This window comes from Balaenoptera musculus, chromosome 2, assembly GCF_009873245.2.
Source record: "Balaenoptera musculus isolate JJ_BM4_2016_0621 chromosome 2, mBalMus1.pri.v3, whole genome shotgun sequence".
Classification (NCBI taxonomy): domain Eukaryota; kingdom Metazoa; phylum Chordata; class Mammalia; order Artiodactyla; family Balaenopteridae; genus Balaenoptera; species Balaenoptera musculus.
The window spans coordinates 67,526,085-67,549,600 of NC_045786.1; the positions used below are offsets into that span (position 1 = coordinate 67,526,085).

The 23,516-nt window shown below is 53.2% G+C and overlaps 1 protein-coding gene across 2 annotated transcripts in view; it reads right to left on the reverse strand.

The window, feature by feature from the left end:
- Positions 1-219: 219 nt before the first annotated feature.
- SMAD6 (SMAD family member 6) overlaps positions 220-23,516 on the reverse strand; it is a 74,800-nt gene continuing 51,503 nt past the window's right edge. The window contains exon 4 of one of the 2 annotated variants that reach the window (XM_036844481.1): positions 220-2,017. In XM_036844481.1, the coding sequence (XP_036700376.1) occupies positions 1,476-2,017 (542 nt within the window). In that variant the 3' untranslated portion in view covers positions 220-1,475. The remainder of the gene's footprint in view (positions 2,018-23,516) is intronic. The other variant, XM_036844480.1, reaches the window with a different exon arrangement.

A 23,516-nucleotide genomic window follows, 5' to 3' on the forward strand; every position in this document is an offset into this window, starting at 1 on the left:
CTTGGAAGTGGGTCCTCCAGCCCCAGTTAAGCCTCAGATGACTACAGCCCTGGCAGACAGCTTGATTGCAGCCTCACGAGACCCTGAACCAGATCCACCCAGCTAAGCTGCTCCTGCATTCCTGAACACAGAAACTGTGTGATAATAAATGTGAGTTGTTTCAAGCTGCCAAGTTTTAGGATCATTTATTACGCAGCAATAGATAACACACAGGACTTCTCAGAGCATTTAATAGGCTAATGTAAATCTCCAAGAAAGAAGATATACAATGTAACATTCCCCTAAGTTATTTGGCCAAGAAGGCCTTCTTTTTTTGAGTTTTCTCAAGAGAGGAAACTGATTTAATTGATATGGCTCTGGTTAACTTCTAACCTTGATCTGTCTCATGAGCTAGTCATTTACCCTTCCAGAACCTTAACTTTTCCCTTTTATAGAGTAGAAAGAAACCACCTGCCTTTGCATCAATCATGACTACAGTTCCAGATGGGCAGGTTCTGAGCTACTTGGTGGGGGGGATGGGAGGGTAGCTTATCTAGGTCTTAAAAGGAGTTTCACCCTGGGGCTCAGGTGGCTTCTGTGAGGTGGTAGGTGGGTTCAAGACCCACCATCTCAGTCTTTCTTCCACAGGCCATTTCCCCAAAGTGGTGAGAATTAATGTTTTCTAGCTTGCAGACAGCTCAGAGATGAGAGGCATGGACCCAAGTCTTCCCCATCAGGCTGAGAATTCCTCTAGGCCAGAGCATGAGCCTCCCCCACGGACGGGAAGAGCTTACCTAGGATGGATGGCCCATGTACTCTCCCTCCTCCCCCTGAATCCTGTGGACACACTACAGCCATGGGTGGGAAGCAACAACAGAACCTTCTCTGGCCTTAAGAATAAACATACGTCCTTCCTCCCTTTTCGATGTAATTCCCTCTACTCTAACCGGTAAAAGATGGAAATCAAGTTTCGGAATGCCTGATGGGTCAGAAACCCACAGAAGCCCTGCATGTTCCTCTTTGTTAAAAAGAAGACAGTTTAAAAAAAAAAAAAAAAAAAAACTATAATGCGAATACTTTATTATCAACGAGTGACTGCTATTAGCTTTTTGTCTGGGCATTAATATTTCAAAAACCATACACCAAACCCAGGCTCTTCCACCTAGCTCTGCTGTATCATTTTCTTTAAAAAAAAACAAACAACAACAACAACAACAAAAAACCATAAAGAAGAGGAAGGAGGAGAAGAAAGAAAATATATCTGTATTATAAGCCAAAGTGCGTCTTTCTTGTTTTGTCCATATACACACATTGCACCATACATAAATAATTACATTGTAAAAATGACTCCATAATTACAAGTATAATATATATTTCCATATAATATATAAAACTTTATATTAAATCTAGGTAGATGATATCTGGGGGGAGGGGTCGTCCGTGGGGGCTGTGTCTCTGGGCACGGGGCCCCCGTTGGCGGGGCGGGTGGCGGGCCGCTATCTGTGGTTGTTGAGGAGGATCTCAAGCCAGCAGGGGCAGGAGGTGATGAACTGCCGGGAGTAGCAGGGACCCCAGCCCTTGGCGAAGCTGATGCGGACGCTGTTGGGGTCGTAGGGGCCGTCGGCGGCGTCGGGCTCGGGCCCGTGCTGGAGCAGGCCGGAGCGCTCGAAGTCAAACACCTTGATGGAGTAGCCGGGGGGCACCTTGCGGACCACCAGGGCGCGGCCGCCGGGCGCGTCCAGCGTGGGGGAGTTGACGAAGATGGGGTGCTCGCCGCGGTTGTAGGCCCACACGCCGTCCGGCTCCTTGCTGAGCAGGATGCCGAAGCCGATCTTGCTGCGCGTGCGCCGCACCGACTCGCTGCGCTGCTCCAGGTTGAGCTGGCCCAGGCAGAAGCCGCTGCCCTGAGGTAGGTCGTAGAAGATGCTGACGGCCTGGTCATACACCGCGTAGAGGCGGCCCACCCGTGTCCGGTGCTCCCAGTAGGCCACGCTGCACCAGTGGCTCGGCTTGGTGGCATCCGGAGACATGCTGGCGTCTGCGGGGCAAGCACAGGGCACGCGGGTGTTATTCCAGGGCAGCGGAAGTGGCACTGCCGCCTGGCCGGTGGGGTTTGAGGGGGGTCTCTGGCGCCCAACAGACATGGGGAGCACTACTGCGGGCCAGGCCGTCCTCAGATTTAACCCACAGCAGGACCTCACCGTCCACCCCACCCCCAGACACACACGAAGGCAAGGCACCTACTGTGCCAGGTGCCCGTGGCTACCCAAACACGAACCACACCCGGCTCCTGCCTATAGAGTTTTACAAGCCAGCAGGAGAGGGACACACACCCACACACCCAAGGGAGGGACTGAATGGCGAGCACCTACGTTGTTCCGGGTGCCGTGCTCTGCACTCCTCGCTCTGCACGTGACTCACGGGGTCCTCCCTTAACCGTGAGGAGCCACCTTCTCATTTTACAGATGAGCATCCGAGCCTTGGCAGCTGCCAGCAGCCTGCCCGAGGCCACTCAGCTGGCGAGGGGCACCACCGGGATTTGAACCCGGTCAGTCCAAGCCTCAACCTGAACAGAGCGGGGTGAAGCTATCAGAGGGCACAAACCGCCCCTCAGAGGGGACTCAGGCATAGGAAGGCGTGGTGCGGTGGGCATTGTGGCCCCCAGGATCTCTTCCGGCCCAGAATCGGAATCGCGGCTGCCCGACGGCGCACAGCCTCAGCCTGGAGCGTCACGCAGGGTCTCCCAGTAACCCCCACCCCCGGCCCCTCAAGTTGGCTCTCTGGGCAGGAAGTGCAGCTTTTCACCAGAACTGTAGCCGCCTCTGTGAGACGGAGAAGCAGAGAGTCTCTAAGTGCAAAAGGGAATCGCTCCTCAAGGGCTCCAGTTTGCCAGCGGCTCCTCTCCGGGCCTCAGTTTCCCCATAGGCGGCAAAGGGGTGGCCTGGATGATGGCTGGGATCCCTCCTCACTCCAGCTTGGGGCATCTCTACGTGTCCGCATGAATTTAACAGTTTTCTGAGACCAGGTCTAATACCAGGTATAGGCAAGGGACCCATCTTGAAGGGCAGCCCCCTCCTCACTGCGCTCGGGTGTGGCCGGCTTCTCAGATGCTGAAGCGTTTTGACATCTGGTCTCTCCTTCGCGCTCAGGGCTCTGACAAGCAGGTGGGCACCCGTGACTGCCCGGTGGGGTTATGTGTTTCCACACAGGCCCCTGGCTGCGGTTTCTGCAGAGGGAGAAGGTCTGCTGGAGGCCTGATGAGGACACACTGAGGCCCTTTATGGCTCGGCTTCTCCAAAAGAAACAGATCAAAGTCCAATCAAACCTGAGGGAGAAGGCACTGCCAACAACTTCACTCAGGAGCCTGGGTGAGGTCAGCTCTGTCTGCCTTCAGCCCAGCCCCGCCTAGAAGCCCCAGAGCAGCCGGGTGACGGGGCTCCTGACATTCTCTTATGTGCTGGGAGGCCCACCTAGCAGGAAAATGTCCACCTGAGGGGCCGCCTGTGGGCGCCTGGGCACAGTCCCAAAGGGCATGCCCCTTGCCCTCTGCCTGGCATTAAGATCCCAGCCACAGGTCCCCAGGCCAGCCCCTGAGGACGTATCATTTTGTCTCACAGTTCCCATCCAGGCCCCTCGTGGTTCTAGCTGATGGTCGGGATGGCGGAAAGAGGCCCTGCTCCCTGCCCTCAGCTGACTTGCCCCTTAGCCCGTGGGCAGAGAGACAGCTCTAGCCCGTGGTAGGTGACACAGCTGTGGGCACTAGGCCAGCCCCAGCAGGTGGACAGCTAGGAACACCCCAAGCCATTGCCCCTTTCTCCATCCATCCATCCATCCATCCATCCATCCATCGATCCATCGATCCATCCATCCAGCACGGGTCTGAGAGTTTCCAAGAGCCAGGAGAGCAGCACCATCCCAGCCTGGCTGTGAAACTCCAACACCGACCTTCTCACCGAGCAACAAGAACTCCATTAGTGCACTAGGCACAGAGAGGCGGGGAAGCAAAGAAGCTATGCCTGGAGAATGCCGGGTGACAAGACAGACAACAGGCATCCCTGAGTGCCTTCCACGAGCCAGGCGCCTTCTTCGCAACGGCCTTGGTTGCACCTGTTATCACCCCAGTTCACAGGTGTGGTAACTGAGGCCCAGGGAGGTGCCATAACCGGTCAAGGGCACACACCAGTGAGTGCTGGAGCCAGCATCAGTGCCAGGCCACACTCCCGAGGGGAGCTCTTCTCCATACTCCAGGCAGACACCCCCCAAAACCCATGCACCAAGCAAATGCCCCCCTTCTCGAAACCTCACCCCGCCTGTAACCATGACTGCTCTCGTAGTCTGTGAGTCCTAGAGGTGCTCACCCACAAGCCGGTGAGTCACTGCCCGACCCAGAAACGAAAGGTCTTCATTCCCTGAAGACTCACCCAGTCCCACTGAGTGAGGGAGTACTGCCATCCCCTCTGCAGATAAGCTCAGAGAGGGCCACCCTAGTCATAAAGTAGCAGCTCTGCCCCAGGAGGGAGCCACTCTGTTGCAAAAGACAAAGAAGCAGTTTAACAGTCAGGGAGTGGGGGTAATGGGATTGAGGGGGGGGTGGGGTAATTGCTCCTAAAAGGCTTTCCATTCAAGGCCAAGTGGGCCTTCCTGTCCCCCTCCTCTCAGTACCTCCCACCCCAGCCGAGCCAAATGCACCCTCACCCTCCACCCCCATCTCATCAACACCTGTGTCCCTGGCCTTGCCCCAGTCAGCGCTCCTCGCAGGGGGATGGGACCCTGTGAGTGGGGATGAACCCCACCCCCTCACCGCCCCGCCCCAGAGCTGCCCTAGGGCCCAGCCTGCCCCATCCGTGGCGCTCAGGGACACTGCCTAGGCCAGGCCTCACTTTCCGCGGCCTCTTTGCTTGAGCAGACTGGGTAACAACTCATCAGGACTGGGCTCCAGGTCTTCCAAATTCCAGGGGATGGACTGCCGCCTCTGAGAAGCCCTCTCTGACCTCTCCCTCCTGTGCGCCTAGAGCCTTAAATGCAGTCCCTCCCTTGGCCTGAGCAGGTGTCTGTGCCCCTGGCTGGCCTCAACTCTCAAGGAGGAAGGGGTGGGTCTTAGTCCTTTCTGCATCTGTCCCAAGTCTGCATGTATCCCCAGGGTGCTCTTGGAACACCTGCAAGGGAAGAAGGAAGGAAATAAAACAGATCCCAAGTGTTGGCACACTGCCCTCACCCCTACCCCCGCCCCCCGGAATCCTGCCCAGCAGGTGGGGCCAATGCCCTCAGGCCCAAGGGGGTGCTGGGCAAGGACTAGGGTCTCAGGTCTGATCATGAGAGAGCAGGCCGGCAGGTGAGCCCATCACCATGCTTGGGGCCTCCCCGTCCCCACCTAGCTCTTAGGGTCTCTGGGCTCCAGAGCTGGAGGGTTCCCCCCCACATCATCTCATCCAGGGAGCCCCGATGCTTTGGGCTTTCACAAACCAATACACTGTTTAATGGAGGAGTTGGGAATGTCATAAGGTTACCACGGTTTTATTTTGTCACATACAGACTTATTAAAAACCCCAAGACCATCTACTATCACTAGCACAAAAGAAAGTAATTTGATACTCACAAAATAGGTAGGACCTAAATCAGAAAATTTTAAATTAATACATTTAGATTATAAGAAATTTTCTTATTTCTTTCACCATGGGCCAATGAAAACCATCAATTGAGTCCAATGTCCTTGTGCCTCCAAGATGGCACCTCCGTGGGTACCGGGTGACTTGCCCAAGGACACACAGCAGTGGGTGGCAGAAGTGGGACCAGAACTAGAGACCCCAGATTCTAACCTAATGCTTGTCACATGATCCAAAAGGTTTCCTAGTGAGACAGACCTAAACTCTCACCACTGACTGGATATGTGGCCATGAACAAGCCACTGAATGTCCCCAAGCCTCAGTCTCCCCATTTGTAAAACGGACTTATTCATAACTGAGCACCTCATTTGCACAGTCCATCTTTGGATTTTCTGGCAACTGTGGCAGCAGATCAATTGGGAGCAGAAAGAAGCAGCTGTCTGTCTATCCGTCCCAGCGCTGGCCTAACCCTTCCAAGGCCAGGGCTCCTTAGGGGTGTCGCGGGTCACAACCCAGGGTCACCGGCACGGGAAGTTACAATAGGACAATGGACGGCAATGCCCTTTGCAAACGGTAAAGCACTTTACAAATGTTAAGGTTTAGCTCCCAGCCCGGTACCTGAGATGCAAAGAGATGCTCAGTAAGCGAAAGAATGAAGGGTGAAGCAATGAATAACTGAACGCGGGGGACACAGATGAGTGCTCCTGGAGTTCTATTTACACACACACACACACACACACACACACACACACGCGCGTGTATTCCGATCTCATGCTGTGTGTTCAGAACAAGCTGACCCGCCCTCTGCGAGAAGGCAGGCACCCCCAAACGCAGGGTCACCTCCCCACTCCTCACAGACGCAGAGCCCCACCTGACCCACCACACCTCTCGTCTGCGGCCTGGGCTGCCACTCAGGCCGCGAGGGGACAGTCTCTTGCAGAAGATCTTTTGCTTCTCGTGGCTCCAGGGCTGTGGTCCCGCCATCAGCCTAATTAGGAACCAGCTCCTTAATTGCAAATAAATACCGCGGAGTCAGACCCGAGTGAACAACATCAAAGATGACCGCGCTCTGACCGAAACTCCTGCTCGCTACCCCCTGCTCAAGGCCTGGCCTAGTTCCCAGCCAGACTCTGGGTCCCAGCTGGAAGGGTTCCAGGGGGAGGGGGAGAGGCGAGGCGCGGTCTGGCGCGATGTCTGGGGCAGATCTGGCAGAGCGGCACCAGGCCGGGGGTCAGGAGGCCTGCAGCCCGGTGTCCAGCCTCCTGGCCCTGATCAGGCAGGCCATCTCCCTCCTCCTGGCCTCAGTCTTCCTTTCTGAACAATGAGCTCTACATTTCTGTGATTTCATGCATGTTCACAGCAGCTCTACTTGTAATCACCCAAACTTGGAAAGCAGCTCAGATGTCCATCAACAGGAGGATGGATGTTATGGACTAAATGTTTGCGTGTGCCCCCCCGCCCAAAATTCATATTGGAAATCTTAACCCCCAATGTGACAGTATTAGAAGGTAGGGTCTTTGGGAAATGATTAGGTCATGAACGGGATTAGTGCCCTTTAAATGAGACCCCAGAGAGCTCCCTCATTCCACCGTGTGAGGACATAGCAAGAATACAGCCATTTGGGAACCAGGAAATGGCTCTCACTAGACACCAGATCTACCGGCCCCTTGATCTTGGACTTCCCAGACTCCAGAACTGTGAGAAATAAATATGCATTATTTAAGCCACCAATTTATGGTACCGTTATTATAGCAGCCCAAACAGACTATGATAATGGACAGACAAAAATAAGGCTCATCCATACAGTGGAATATGACTCACCAATAAAATGAACAAACTACTGAAACACACCACAATGTGGGTAAATCTCAGATGCATCCGGCTGAGTGAAAGAAGCCAGACACAGAAGATGTGCTGTTTGTTTCCACTGATACAAAATTCTTGAGTAGATAAAACTAACCTACAATGACAGAAATCAGAACAGGGATTACTTCTGGGGAGTGGGGATGAGGGAACTTTCTTGGGTGCTGGAAATGTTTGATATCTTGATTGGTACAGTGGGAACTCGGGTGTTCACATTGTCAAAAATCATAACCTATGCACTAGAGAGCTGTGCATTTCATTGTACGTGTGGGGCCTTGAAAGAATTACAACGAAGATACTGGAAATGTGCTGCTAGGCCAGCCCTCTGTGGCCATCCTGGAGTGGTCCCAGCAGGGCTCCCAGGTGGCCCAAGGGACAAGCCCTGTGTTTCCAGGCTGGACAGGGGCGGCCTGGCCGCCCGGTGGCACCCACATTCCTGCCACCAGAGGGTGGTGATGCCTGCGGCGGGCAGGAGGAGACTGGCCTGACAGGAGGTCCTCTCCCCTGCACTGAAGCCGGCCCCTCTGACGGCTGGCGTTCCTTCCTCTTGGCCCCTCTGCCCAGCAAGGGTGCTTCGAGCCCAACGTGTAATTCTGTCGGGGTGCTGGGGCACCAAGGGGGCCAACTGCGTCTGGGGGAGGCGGGGAGAGCTGAAATCCCAAGAAAGCCTTTAGCTTCTTCGAATCAGCAGTTTTCTGTCAAAACAAAGGGCAGGAACGTTCCTGTGTGCTCCCCCGTGGGCCGCACGCTCCAAAAGCCTGAGCACACGCAATGCAGCTTGTTTTCCTTGTGATTCCCCCCTTTCCACTGGGCCAGACCGCCTTGGACTCACCCATCCTGGGAGGCAAACCAGAGACATGCCCAGATTAAAGTCTACGATCCCTTAGACTAAGGAAGCTGGACGTGGAGGCTCAGAGCATTCGCAGGAAGCTGGACCCTGAGTCCCCCGGTCTCCAGGGCCTGGCTGGGCCGCTCATGCTCCTCCGTGTTCAAAGCTTTTGCTGCTGCTGCACACCCCCTTGGACCTTAGCAGCCTCCCTGCCTCTCCTGGGGCTGGCCCAGCCACACCTCAATGAGCGATGAAACATGGGCAGACCCCATCGAGAGCTGGGAAGGGAGACTCAGAGACTCAGAGAAGTTAAGTGACTTGCCCAGGGTCACCCAGCAAGTTGGTGGCAGAGCCAGAGAGGAGCCTAGGGCTGGCTTTTCCAATCCCCTTTGCACAGGGCCCCACTGGGGCCTCCTACCCTTCTGGAAAACTCCTTTCTTCTGTCCCATGTCATGCCTGTGGCTTTAAGTTCCCATCCAACCAGCAGCTTTTTCATCTGAGGCTCCCAGGCCTGGGAGTAATTACGTGGCCCTGCATCTGGTTAACCTAACACCCCTTTAAAAGCCTTGTTTGCCCATTAGATAAGTAGTTTTTGTTATCAAACTAAAGAGGGAAAAAGAAGTTTCCACTTAACCTTCCTTTGTCATTTTAAGCTACAGAAATGGCTTCAGGTTTTGCAACAAGTCCAGAGATACAGCATTAATTAGAAGCTCTTTTTTTTTTTTTTCTTTGTTAAGGGAGGGGAGACCAGTCCTTTATCCACTGGGATCCGGCAGTAAAAGCAGAGAAGGAATGTGCACAGGGCCATGTTAATGGTCAACAGCTTAGAACAAGCCTCTCCGCTGAACGCTTTCCAAAAGCAGGGCCCAGCTGACAGGAGTTTCCTCTTATTCGCTCCCACCCGCCCCTCCCCACCCCCACCTCAGCTCCAGCACCTTTGGCCCCTGGAGGAAGCCAGGCTTCCAAGAGGAAGTTCCTAATCGGTCATTACATCACGGGCGGTCTAGCCACCGCCACTGCCTGCACGGGGTCCACCTTGGGGGCTCTTTCAGCCGCTGGTCTCTGGGGCCAAGGACTGTGCTTTGCCACCACTTTCCAGAGAGTCGACCAGCCGCTCTGCTCTGTGTGTGTGCGCGCGCGTGTTGTGTGTGGTGCAAAAGGAGAATGACAGCAAGGGGAGGAGGGAGGCCAGGAAATGCGTGATCCATGTGGCCAAAATTCATGATTCTGCAGATGCAAAACCTGAGGCCCAAAGAGGGAAGGGAACTTGCCAAGGTTACAGGGAAAATTCGCAATACAGTGGCTAGGACCAGTTGGGTGTCTCCTGCACAGGGCCCGAAAGCCAAGCTGCCTGCATGTGAATCTCAGCTCTGCCACTCAATAGTGGTGAAATCTTGGGTAAGTGACTTCACCCCCTGGGCCTCAGTTTCCTAATCTGTAAAATGGGGATGCAATCAGAAGTTACTGCCTCGGGCTGCTGGGATTAATTTCAAGTGCATTGAATAATGCCTGGTTCAAAATAAGCACTCCATAAGTAACAGCTATTATTTTTCACTAGTATTATTACCACCATCTTATCTCTATATGTTATTTGTATAAATTATTTAATAGATTGACTCAGCCTGTATAGTTCATAAGGGTATTCATATTAGGTGATAATAACACCTGCAATGTGCCAATGGAATTGAGAATCAAGGGGAAATAAGAGGAGGAGTACTAGTAGTAGTAGTAATAATAACAATAAAATAAGCCAGCCAGTAGTAGTAGTAGTAATAATAGTAATGATGATGATTTACCAGCCAACATTTAATGAACCTTTACCAAATGCCAAGCAGAGTATGAAGCAGTATCTCAACATACTGTTAATCCTCTCAGCAATTCCCATTTTAAGATGCAGCTGAGGCCTGAATGTCAGGTAGTGTGTCCACAGTCCTCAGCTAGGAAGTTGCAAAGCTGGGATTCAAGCTCACATCTATCTAGAGACAGGGGACTTTGCATTACTCTCTCATGGCTGCAACCCATGGGCTGCAAACCTCCAGAGGCCTGCCGGGTAATGGCACAGGGGCTGTGCTGTAATAACCCCCCCGTGTCCACTCCAAGCTGGCACGTGGAGACTCTATAAAGACTGGATGTTAAAAGTGGCCCTTGGATGTGGCAATGTGGGCACCCCACCACACGCTGCCCACCTTCTGCGAAGACTGGGGGTTTTCAGAAACCATGCCATATAACAGCTATCTATGGTCCCCTATGCAGCCCTGCAAACACATACACCCTTTTGGTTTTTAAGTACAGTTTCTCCCATGCACTCCCACCACCCCTCCTCAACACAACGAGCATTTTCTAAATGCACTGCAATGACGAAGGGTGACCTTGGGAAAGGGCTGCTGACCTTGGCTGAGTAACTGGAGTGTGGGAGCTGCCGGGTGCTCTGTGCGCTGCACCAAGTCCAGGAAGCAGAATCACCTCCATTCTCAGAGGACAGACCCCAGGGACAGAGGCCACGCAGCAATGCAGCACGGGAACCCTGACCGACGGCCTCTGAGCCCAGCTCCTCCCTGCTGTGCCCTTCGTGCTGCCTCATCTGCTCTTCTGGGGAGTCCATGGAACCCCTGCCCTGAGGGGTTTAGAGGGATGTGAGTATAAGGATAGTCAGTGGCCGCCCAGCTGAGTCGTAACTGGCCTTCTCTAGAGAGAGGCCTGCTGGGCCCAGCAGGAAGGCCTTTCTTCTGCCCTTGGCACCCTGACCCCAGCCTGCTTGGCCCCAGGTCTCTGGTTGAACAAAGTGGCGGCCTGGGCTGAGGTGGGTAAGGTTTCCATTCATCTATCTTGTGCAGTAGTCAAACAGATCCTGAAAAGACGAACTCCTCTTGCAACCCTGACATAAAACAAGCTTTCACCTGGGCCCTAATACACACAGGCCTGCTCAGAGTCTCCTCCACAGGTAGTTTCCCTGGCATCTACCAGGACCTATGACTTCTATCAGCATCCTTCTCGCCCTGCCTCCCTGGCAAGATTGTTCCAGGTTCCCCGGGCCCAGTGGGCAGTGGCTTTTCTCCCCAGACCTCGGTGCTCTGTGGTCCAAGCTCCCTTCTTAAAAACACTCTGCAGGCAGCTCCAGCTTCTGAGAGCCACACTGAGGCCGCCATCAGATCCCTCTCCATCAGAGCTGAGCATTCAGACTCTACCCCAGAAACACTGGTGTGCCGGCCTGGCCTGGCCCTATGCTCCTAAAGGAAAGCCCAACACCCTAAGCCAGAAAAGACAAGGTCCAAGGAGGCAGGGCAGGGGAACCACTCAGACTTCTAACAGGGAACCAAGTCCGGGTGGGAGAATTCTGGTTCCCTGTGCCCTGGAGGGAAGGACGGTGAAAAGCATCTGTCTGCGAGGGGAGGGGAGAGCCGGTGATAATCGGCTTATAAAATCAGCCCCACATTTTCCAGAAGGAACCAGTTTCTGCGGCAAAAGCCTCTGAACTTTGCTCCCATTCCAGGTCTTCTTTTGTTTTATCACAAAGTCAGACTCTGTGTTTGTTTGTTTTCTTAGCCAGAGACCCCCTGGGATGGGAAAGCCTGGCTTTTCATATTGCCCCTGGAAAGATTCTAAAAACACACTGTGCACGATAATGAAGCTGGGTACCTCAGTCCCCAGGAAAGAGAATGCGGTTGTGAGAAGGGAAGGGGCCCCCCAATCCTCCCTGGCTGCGGATCTGCCCTGCCGATGGCCGAACTCCTGAATTCACACAAGAACCAGGCCCCTGGCTGCTCTTCCGGGTTCCTGTCTTGGCAGAGTGTGGGTTTTCCCACCTTAGGCTTCAAGTGCCAAAGTTCACTGACTCAGCCCAACCTTGACTTCCCTGTTGAAGAAAATCGGCCCTTTGGGGGTTCAGATGGGGACAGCCTGGGCGTGTGTCAGAGGTGCGTTGGGGGCCGCAATCTGTGGCAGTTGGCGGTGTGCTTCAAGGAAGCCCATTTGGGGGTACTTTCCTGCCCTGCAGGCTACCAGAGCTGGGAGAATTCAGGACACCTCCATTTCTCTTCTATTTCCCAAATACAATTTGAGTTTTATTGGCAAACCTCCTGCCTTAAACTTCTACTTGGACCCAATGTAAAGCCATAAAAGCAAAGTACCTTAAAACTGCCCTCAATCAGCCTGTCTCAGCAGCTCTGCGGGGCAGGAACCTGCCCTGGTGCAGAAACATCCCAGGGGGTAATCAGGGGAGGCACCCCTGCTACTGGGATCCCTTAGTTCCCGGTGCTTTGAACACCCCACTCTGTGTGTACTTTTTCCATCCCACTCTCTCTTGATCTGGAAGATTCCCTGAGACCACAGGCAGCAGAGAGGTGAACTAGTGCAGATCTTAACAGCTGGGTTACTGTGGGCAGGTGACCACGTCTCTGAGGGCCGGGACCAGCTACAGAATTTGGGGGGCCCAGTGCAAAGTGAAAATGCAGGGCTCCTTGTTCAAGAAGTATTCAGAATTTCAGTGGTGAAAGCATAGCCTTAAACTGAGCTGAGGCCCCTTCTGAGCATGGGCCCTGAGTGGGGCACACACTGGACACCCATGAAGCCAGCATAACAACTCACTCAAAGGGGTCAAGGGCGGGGAGCAGGTTCATGACGGGCCTAACAACGGTAACTGGCACTTGATGAACATGAGTTTCCTCCTCCCTTCCCCAAAGTTTGTCAGACTCTTACTCAACCATCAAGACCCCGATGTCACCTCCTTTGAAAAGTCTTACTCAGTCCCTGGGTCTGAACTGCACGGCCCCTCCTCCATGACACTCTTTGATGCCATCATCAGGAGGGCGTGTGTCTCCACCGCACCCACCTGCAAGCTGGCTGGCCTGGCATGAGGCGTCACTCATCTCTGCCCCTCCTCCCCTGAGACCTGGCACCCTGCCACCGGACCAGGGCACTGTCAACAATGGGCGCTGAATGGAATTTCACATCCAAGAGCTGGGAGGGCACTTGGGAAATCATCGGGTTTTCCCCAGGTCTGAAAAAAATGCAGCAGCTGTACCGTTCCCATTGAACAGATGACACCACTGAGGCTCAGAAGCCAGGACACTGAGTGGGGGAGGGAGAAGCAGCATCCCTACTTGCTGATCCTCATGATGCAGCCCCACCAATGGAATGCCAGATGAGCTCGCTATGTGCCACACTTGTTTCAGTGGCTCAAAAAAAAAAAATCGCCTAAAGCCTACAGTTGTCTGGCAATGGGGGTGGATTTAACTTCTCAGACTTGCTAAGTCTATGAGGGTGAATGGAACAGGGAGCATAGCTGTCAATGGAACAGCCAAAGAATAGAATGGGGAGCTGGTTTTCTTATTTGCAAAGTTCTCAAAAATAAGCCTCATCTAACACCAGCCTGGTGTCGTTTACCAACGAGCCAGTATCGTGTGACCTTTGCAAGTCGAATACACCTCCCTTATTTACATTAAAGATGCACTTTGGGATAAACACCCCCAAATTAAAGTCCCCGGGTGGGGGCATTCAAATTAAATCCTTGCATTAAATCCTTCCCTTAAAAATAATCCTTTCGTAACACAAAGGTATATGATCCACACCTCTTTAGTGAACACAGGGTCCTACATACTGGATTTTCTTAAAGTGAGGGTTCCCTGGATCACACACATTTCTGGAACAAACAAGAGTGCTTTATAATAAGCAAAAAGCTAATATTGACTGGAGAGACCATTAAGCCCCAATTAAATACTAATACCTGCTGTAAAGAGCACAGTAACATGAGTTTTAAAGGTTCCCTGCAAAAATGTTGCAAGATGACCTAGGGCTTGGCAGAAGCTCACCCCTGCAAGCCGGCCTCCTGTCTGTGGTTGTGCTACTGAGTAAAACTGAAGCAGCTGAAGCTGCTCGGCACCATCCGTGCCCAAGCTCCAAGCTGCCTGGAAAGGGATGGCTTGTTTGATATGGGGCTAGAGGTGCAGAGAAAGGAGCACGCCAGCCGGTCCGTCCATCACATCAAGCCAGTGGGTGGACACAGCCCCACAGCCTTGCGCCCCATGCCTCAGCCCCAAGTTCAGGACCCGTTTCCAAAGCAGAAGGAGGCCAAGCTTGGTTCTCACAGCCCCTGTAGCCCAAGCCAAGAAGGTGGCTCTACCCCCATTGATAGTGATGGTGGAATACTGTTTCTAACTGTGGAGGGTTTTCCAATTCTCCAAGCCCATTCAAGCCCATTTTAGGTTATGGAATATAAAGCTCAGACAGGTTGGGTGACTGCCCACAGGGGGTTAACGAGGAAGGAGGACCAGGGCTCATCCACGTCTTCGGAGGCCAAAGGTGCTCCTTCCACTGTCCGCGCGGCGCCCCACCCCCGCTCACCCCCACTCACCCCCGGCCAAGCATCTTGGGAAAATGAGTCACCAGCTCAGTAACAGTTTCTCAGAGTAATTAATTCTTTAGTCTGTGTCCAGGTACACATGGGCACACGCTGCACGACTCAAGTCAATGCAGCAATAATGTGAGCGCAATTGTCACAACTGTCAGCTGTGCTTCTGTTTGGTCTCCTATTCCCAAGGCTAACTTTTCAGCCAAGAGGGACACAAGGCTTGTTTGCCATGATCCAATTCATAATCCTTAATTGTCTTCTAGGAAAGACAAGGGGACCAGGGAGACCTATGGGCAGAACCCAACCGATGGCAATGTCCAAGTGCCTTCTAGAACTGCCTCCCCCTCCTGAGGGCTGTTTGCAGCCACAGGGACCTGTGTGATAAGGGGAGGAAGGAGTGAGTGCCTTTCCTGAATCATGGGGAAGCCTGAAGGGGCTCTTGGGGAAGGGAACTGAATAATCATGTCTACCTTAGCAAGCAGCACACACCTGGCACGCATGGGGTCAGCAAACATTAGCAGAGCTTTACTAAGTAATGATCCTGCCATCGCTGGGTCGCTACTGAGGCGTCTCCCGTCAGCCTATGGGAATCCGGCTGCTATTGGCCACTGTCTGTCCACATACCCCGTCTCATTTAACCCTGAGAACAATCCTAGGAGGTGGGTAGAATCTTACAGAGGAGGAAATGGAGGTTAAGTCCCCTGCCCAAGGTCACAAAGCCAATTAGCTAGAATTTGAACCCAGGGGAGCCAGACTCCACACCCACTCTTCCTTCCATCCCTCTTTGCAGAGTGTGACCCAAGGGGCACTCAATTTCTAGCCTATACTAGTTCCACCAGATAGTGCAGTCTCTCTCCCGGCCATCTCCTCCACTTGAGACCTGTACCTCCTCCGCCGCAGCTGGTGCCTGCCCCACTGCTCCCCGCCCCCGGCCCCCTGCACCTCTACTGCCTCCCTTCCCCGTGGGCACAAATGGCCCTGCAGGCCACCAGTGTCTGCTTTCCTGGAGTACATGCCCAAGTTGGGCCCACTAAGGAGGACCTGAAGTAATTCAGCCCATAAATCATGGCCATTGTGAATTTCCCTTTTCGCCACAGGCCAAGTCAAACTCTTCCTTCCCCCACTGTAGTTAACCACTCTTGGTTCACTGTATCTCTCGCGGCTGGCTCTGCCTGGCCGGGGGCCAGCACTCAATTATTAATTAATCTGGGAGGCGCAGGTTGCATTCTTGGCCACCTAACCACTTCCTCCTCGGTCAGGAACTCACAGGCCAGGCCCTTTTAGTTACATCAAGCGTCTCACAACATCCCAGCCCTATCTTGTGGCCATAGCTGCCAAGAAAGGACGCTTAAAACCAGAGTTAAAAATAACAGCAGAAAACCCAAACACCCAGAAGTCCCCTTTCCCAACTCCATCCCACAGCGCCAGCCCTACCTGTGTGCAAAAGCAAAGCGTGCCTCAGTTGCTCAGGTGTGAAATGGGACCACATCCCCTCCCATAACACGCAAGCCGCTGCGTGTGTGTGTGTGTGTGTGTGTGTGGGAAGGGGGTAGCTGGGGAGCCCTCCCTCTGAGAATTCTCACTAGCCAGAAAGAGAGACACCAAGACTTAAAACGAAGCTAAGAGGCAATCCAGAGGCTGGGCAGGGGAAGGTGCTGCCGCTGACTTCACCTGCTCGCTTTATCCTCACTGGATGAAGAAAACTGATAGGCAGCTGGGTGAGCAGAGGGCAGGAGAGGCTACAGCCGAGTTCAGGTTTATTCAAATGGTTCAGGCGACTTTGGGCGTGAGGAAGAGGATGGAAGTGTGAGCCTCTCTTTTGTCTGGGTCAAGTCTTTGGGAGGTCTTTGCATGGACAAACACCCCATGAAATGTGGGGATCAAACAGAGCAAGGTGACCAACCCTGGTGTGAAAGGTAGCCCCCTGTGACAGTGAGGCCCAATTATGAAATCAGACCACGGCTCTCCTGAGATCAGTGCCGAAGCCTTGGGCCAAGTGGGACCATGAATTCCTGATTAGAAGTAATGCTGAAGGGTTGACGCCAATGCTACTGGGATGAACGTCAAAGGTAAGCTGTAAGACCGGTGAAAGACAAACACGATAGAGGGACACAACATATCAGGTCATAAAAAGGGATAAACATCTGTTGTTGCTGGAAATTGCTGTCAAGTATCCTTTGGTCACCTCCTCTTCTCCATCCCCCACTGGCCCCATACACACCCCACAGTATGTCAACCTCGCCCGCAGTGTCCCAGTCAAGCTCCGGGGACTCAATCCCTTAGGGTGTAGTCTAGGAAAGCTCTTTGAAATCTCATGCTTTCTACTCCACGACATGTCTGCTTCCGATCAGATAAGACAAACGATTTGTCCCCCAAGCCTTCCTATAACATTGACATTCTGGGGAGGAAGGGACACTTTTGGCTTCCCTTACCCTGAGCACTGAGGCTCTTGGTTAAAGCATGCAAGATAAATTATCATGCACATACATAAAGTACCATTCATTAGGACCCATAAATCCAGAGTTTGTAATAATTCCGAAAGCAGCTGGGTTGAAGTTGAAAAAAAAAAGTTTTGATAAACAAATGCAAAATATAAATAAGGTTCAGGAGAACTGTTTATCCTACTAGCACTGTATAAACAACTGGCATACCAATTACAAATCGCTCTTATCTGTGCGCTAAAGCAGATCTCCGAATGACCTCTAACGGGAAACATTATCCGGTCAGCATCACCGTCTATGGTATTCGAACATCACAAAATTTGCTTTCTAGACAGTAACCTTTCCAATCAGCCACCGTCCAATCGCCTGAATTGGCGAGTCCCTGAGTGGTCAGTGTTCCCTTTCTGTGCAACTGGAAAGGAGGCCACTTGGGCGACTGTACCTCCAGCACCCCCAGGTCCCTCACCAGCCGTCCAGGAAGGAGAGGTAGCCCTTGGCTCCTGTAGGCCAACATGCCACCCAGTTATTTCCGTGCCCATCTGAAAGAAGCAGCGTTTCCTAGGGCATATGGCCAGGGGACCCAGCCAACTGGGGCGTTTCCACGTGAGAGAGGGTGGGGAGGGGCCCCACCCCATGTGGAAACCCCTCAGGCGTCAACTGTAGTAGGGGAACTTGGGATGTTTACGGCCTCCTTGGTGATGTCTAATGAGCCAGGCCCCATGTTTTCTCCCTGGGAGGAAGCGCATTTCACCTCCGGGGGCGGGCTGGGGTGTCACTGATGTTTTCTGAGAAGCAGGCAAGGTGAGGGGACCGCAGATTCAGCGCAGGGAGTCTGGGATGGCAGGAAGAGGCCCGGGCAAGGCCGGGAAGCCGTCAAGCTGAGAGGGTGTGTTGGCCCTGGCCCGGGAGGACAGACTGTGAGGCCCCAGAGAGGCGGGCAGAGGGCCAAGCTGGAAATACCGGGGGCTGCTCCAGCTCGAGGAGATGGCCCTGCCAAGTCGGGGAGGCGGCACTGTCAGGCGAAAGGCAGATTCCGGCCAGGCGGGTCCGCAAGGCCACTGAGTCAGGAGCAGCCGCCTGTGTCTCTGGGCACGTGGGGGCTGGAGCTGTGCCAAGGAGACCCGGAGCCGCCAGCCTCCCCGGGTGCCCCTGTCCCGGCGCTACCCCGGAGCCCGCCCGCCTGCGGAGCCCAGAGGAAGGCAGAGCCCCTCCGAGTGGCACTGACCTCAGGCTCAGCCTCGAGGTCGGAAGATGGTCCTTCTCCCTGCACCTTCCATCTCCTAGTTCCAGAGCTGCCCAGCAGAGCCCCACTCCCACCCCGAGACCACCGCTCTGCGGCTCCTGCCCTCTGCGCATTCCAGACATCCTCTGGATCACCAAGACCCTGTGGTACCCACTGGGTGATGGAGCCCGCCTCAGAGGTGCTCCCTAGGGTAGCAGGGGCCTGTGCTATGCCCTGTGGGGAAGACTCATCTTGTGTCTTGTGGGGCAGGAAAGCCAGGTGCTGGCGGACGCTTTTTCTCCCTCTCCCTACCAATTCCTTTGCACCCCCCTCCTTGGGCTGCACATACTGCTATCAGGTAAGACCAACAAAAATATGAAGGCTGGGACCTGCCATACGCATGCCTCTGCCCCCAGATGGACGTCCCGACACAGACACCATGGGTTCTGTAGGTGACCCGCAGGTTGACCAGAAGGATCTTCACCCATGTGTTTGGAATCTGGGCATCCACTTGGTTTAACCCTCTCCCTCCTCATGGCCTTCACCGTAAAACAGGCAGACCCACTCACTTACTTATAAAGACCCACTAAAGAACCACATCCTGGTAGGTCACTCACGCCAGTCTGACCATCTCTACCTTCCCAAGGTGCCCCTCCTGACCGCTCCCACCCAGCCACGAGAGCTGCCATGCCCAGGCCTGGAACATGTAGGGCCCCACCCTGAAACCCTGAAAGCAAATTCCCTGAGGGGAAAGAGTGGGAAGGATGTTTTCAAGAACCACTCATTGTGGGTTTGGGGTCCAGCCAACAGAAGTGCCACGGAGAGGCAAGAGCAGCATTTGCTTACGAGGTAGGGCTCCTCTCTCACGCTCACTGAATGCCTACTGTGTGTGAGGGTGCACCAACCCGGACTCCCTGGAAGAAGGAATAATCAATTCTGCGGCAAGGGGCGCGCTGGAGGCTGGAGGGAGGAGAGAATAACGGCGATGTCAAAGGAAATCAGAGAGGCTCTCGTTTCTGTAAACATCGCTCCTTCTGGTCAATTCCAAGCTATTTAGTGGGCTACACACACATGTTTTTTCCCTCAAACCAAAAGAGCCCTCCCTAAGACTCCAGTCTGAGGGCAATAAAAGAAACAGCATAAACATTCTTTGCAGCTGGCCCGCAGGAGGTGAGCACTAGCCCCGGCGTGTAAACTAACTGCAAGCCTGCAGAAAAAGTCCCACTCCCTGTGAGTTCTGAGGGGCATTTCCCTGCTCCCAATTCAAAATGGAACCTGTCACTTGGGAAATCCACCCACCGCCCTGGTGGGTCATGTGAATGTCTGAGAGTTGAGGGTGGGGGAGGCCATACCAGTCTTGGATTGGTGGAAACTTGGAAAATTATAGGGTGCTCTGGAACATACTGTCTAACAGCAAAAGCATGCTTATTTCAAAGAGACACTTGGAGGAAGTAGGGGAATCTAAAGGATTCTTGGGGAGCTGCTCATTGTCAGCGTTGGAACTTATTCAGCCCAACCTCCTCCCTTTACAGAAGAGGAAACTGAGGCTCAGAGAGCAGCAATCACTTGCTGGAGGTTAGGCAGCAGCAGAGCCGGGCCTCACAGCTAGCGCTCTTGTCTCTGAGAAATGACTTGGTTCTATCAATACCACTGGGCACAAGGAACAAATACTCCTGATGAGTCTGGCCAACATGAATTATTTTTGCAAAAGGGTCTGTTTGTTTGTTCTTGTGAGTTGCAGGGAGAGAGTCCTTCCTCGCATGGCTGTCAGAACAACTCCCCGCCTCTGCCTGAGAAGCGACCCGCCCCGGCTGGCCGGCACCACCACAGACTCTCAGGCAAAGGATGTGCGTTGCAAAAATGGGGCAAAGTTTCCTATTCTGAAGATAACATTGTAAGACACAGGAAGTCTCCGAGCAGAGCCTGAGTTTCCAGAAGGTCTCTGCACACCCATTCGCAACCACTTCCATTGTACAGGGTTCCTAGAGATTCGAGGCTGGGGGATGGGGCGGGGGGACAGTGCTGGGAAGGGGCAGCAGCTGTGACTCAGGTTAGAGTCCAGAGAGGGCTTTTCAGGCTCACCGGGCCTCCCTGCAACGCAGACCCCTCTCCGAAGGCCGGCTTCTTCAACCGAAAAACAAAAGGGTTAAAAGAGCCAGTGTTTCCCCTGCTTTGGGCCCTTCTGTCCAGATTCCCAGGCCCCGCCCCTGGAGATTCTGATTCATGGGTCCTGGGTGGAGCCCAGGAATCTATGTTTTTCACAAGATTTAAGAGGCCTCTTTTCTGGCTGATATGTCACTATCCCACGAGCAGAGGGTTCAGAAGCCTGGCACAGTAGTGAGAGAGCTGGCTTCCCCGAGGGAGGGATGACAGGGGCAGGAAGGAGACCAAACCAAATTGACTTCCTAGCATTACACGGACGTGGCGGTCCCAGCGCCAGGCCGGGAGACCAGCAGGGAAGGCGACACTCTGGAGCCACCGCGGATGGCCCTGACTCAGTGCACCTGGGCGTGTCTGAGGACAGGCCCTTGGGACAGCGTGCACCTCCTCCTGGGATCCAGCATCAAGGGCCTCGGCTCAAATCCCAGCTCTGCCACTTCCTAGCTGTGTATCAGGGACGAATGGCCTTAGTCTCTCTGGGCCTTGGGTTCCCCATATGTGAAATGGGATCAAGAGCAGCCAGGACAAAGAATCGTGGGACAGGGAATGACGGTGCTAGGAACTGACGTATGTTCTGTCAGCTCACCATGTGCCAGGCACCTATTTCCCACAACAACCCTGGCGTGTAAACATTATTAAGTGCCCGTTTGATGGACAAGGAGGAAACTGAGGCCTCCTGACCCATCCAAGGTCACCCACTGGTAAGGGGTGGTGCTGGGATTCACAAACAGGCAGTCCAACCTCTGCTCCCAGGGGGCGTGCAGCAGGCAGGGAGGCGCTCTCTCCACAGATGCCCCCTTCCACGCACAAGCACTGCCCAGAGCCCTGATAGGGCACAACGCTGGTCTCCTGGGGGGCCAGGGGACCAGGCACACCTCTGCCCTCGGAGCTCCAAGCCAGGGGAAGAGAGGACACGACCACCAGGAACATCGTAAATGAGGGGCAGCGAGGCAAAGAAGGTCGGGCCACCAAATCCTCCTAGGGAAGGAGGATGCTGAGTGGTACCCCGGAGGGGTGGAAGGGGTGGGGAGGACGGCCAGGCGCTCCAGGGCTGAGGGATGGCCTGGGCGAAGGCACACTGGCAGAAGTCAAGGCGAAAGCAGTCTCCTAAGGCCAGATCACAGAACACGGAAGGGCTCGTGGAGAAAAGAGAGTCTATAGGGGTTGGCTAGGGCTGAGCACCTGGGGTGTGTTGTGGGCATGGGTAGACACGGGAAGGTGGTGGGCAAGGAGGGTCACGGCCTGACTGGTTCTCCACTGTTTCATGGGCACACATCCCTACACCCCACAGACCACTAGCTCATTCAGGGTGGGGACCCCGCCTACAACTGGGTGTGATTAACACTGAGAGACAGGTGGACTTTATAAGTGGGAGCTCTAGGACTCCAAGAAGCACCCAATGCTGAAGATGCAGAGCTTTTTTTACCTCATCTTGATTTGTCCAGCCCGTTTAGAGACAAGACAGACCACTCTAGTTTAAAAAATCCAAGGGGTGAACAGGGACCTGGCATGGTACAATGGGACAAGCACCTGTAAATACACAAATACACATATTGCAACATATTTGTAGTGTTGTCCATAAAATTCTCTGTCTACTGGATCTGTCAGCTTCTGAAAGCACTGTGTTTTTAAGTCCCATTCTCCTGGGGGTTTGTCAAATTCCCTTTTTATTTCTATCTGTCTTTTCATTTAGAGATTTCAAAGCTATGTTGTTAGGTATATAAAGATCCTTGATTATTATATCTCCCTGAGATATAATAATTTATCTTTGATCTATGTCAGGCGTCAGCAAACGCCAAATGTGGCCCACCACTTGTTCTGGGCACTACAGTTTTACTGCAACACAATCACAGGCATTGTGTTATATGTTGTCTGTGTATGCCACAATGGCAGAGTTGAGCAGTGGGACAGAGACCGAACAGCCTGCAAAGCCGAAAATATTTATCTGGCCCTTTACGGAAAAGTCTGCCAACCCTTGATCTTTGTAAAATTTGCCTCTTTGTTCCTTCTAATGCCCTTTTGTCTGGAATTATATTACCTCATATTAATACTGCTGCACTTACTTTCTCTCTGTTTAGCACTGACTTAGTGTATCTTTCCCCACCAGTTCTCTTCAGTTTCAACCTTCCTATATGATTTTGTTTAGATGTGTCTCTCCTGAAAATCCAGCATGTAGCCGGGTTTATAAAGACAGCCTGAGAGCTTTTGTGAAGTTTACTGTCACCAGCGTTCGGACTTGCCGTCATTAAAAAATAATCTACTCTGTTTCGTTGCTGTTTTCATCCTGCTCGGCTTAAGAGTAGTTAACTGGACTTCCCTGGTGGTCCAGTGGTTAAGAATCCGCCTGCCAATGCAGGGGACACGGGTTTGATCCCTGGTCTGGGAAGATCCCACATGCCGCGGAGCAAGCAACTCAGCCCGTGCGCCACAACTACTGAGCCCGTGCTCTAGAGCCCATGAGCCACAACTACTGAGCCCACGCACAGCAACTACTGAAGCTCGCGCACTCTGGGGCCCGCATGCCACAACTACTGAGCCTGCGTGCTGTAACTACTGAAGCCCACGTGCCTAGAGCCCGTGCTCCGCAACAAGAGAAGCCACCGCAATGAGAAGCCCGCACACCGCAACGAAGAGTAGCCCCCGCTCGCCGCGACTAGAGAGAAAGCCCACGCAGCAACGAGGACCCAGCACGAAAAAAAAAAAAAAAAAAAAGAGTAGTTAACTCTCAGGAGGAAAGTAGGATGGGGAAGAAAGGGAGACTTATGCTTTACCAGTATATTTCGAATGTTATATAAAGAGACTATAACTATATTGACTGTGTGATGACATGCTACTTTGTATTTAGTAATAAAAAGGAGAGTGCTAAGGAACCAAGGGTCATGACTATAGAAGGATCCATGTAATGAATTCTTCAGGCAACAAAAGTTCCAGTCACACTTCCCTCCCACCACCTCCACCCGCAGACATACAAAAAGACAACAACTTTATATAAACGGGGTTTGTATAATGTGGAGTAGGCTTCAAGGAGGGTCCCTGGCCCTCTCCGTCAGCTTAACCAGAAACCAGTCCCTCA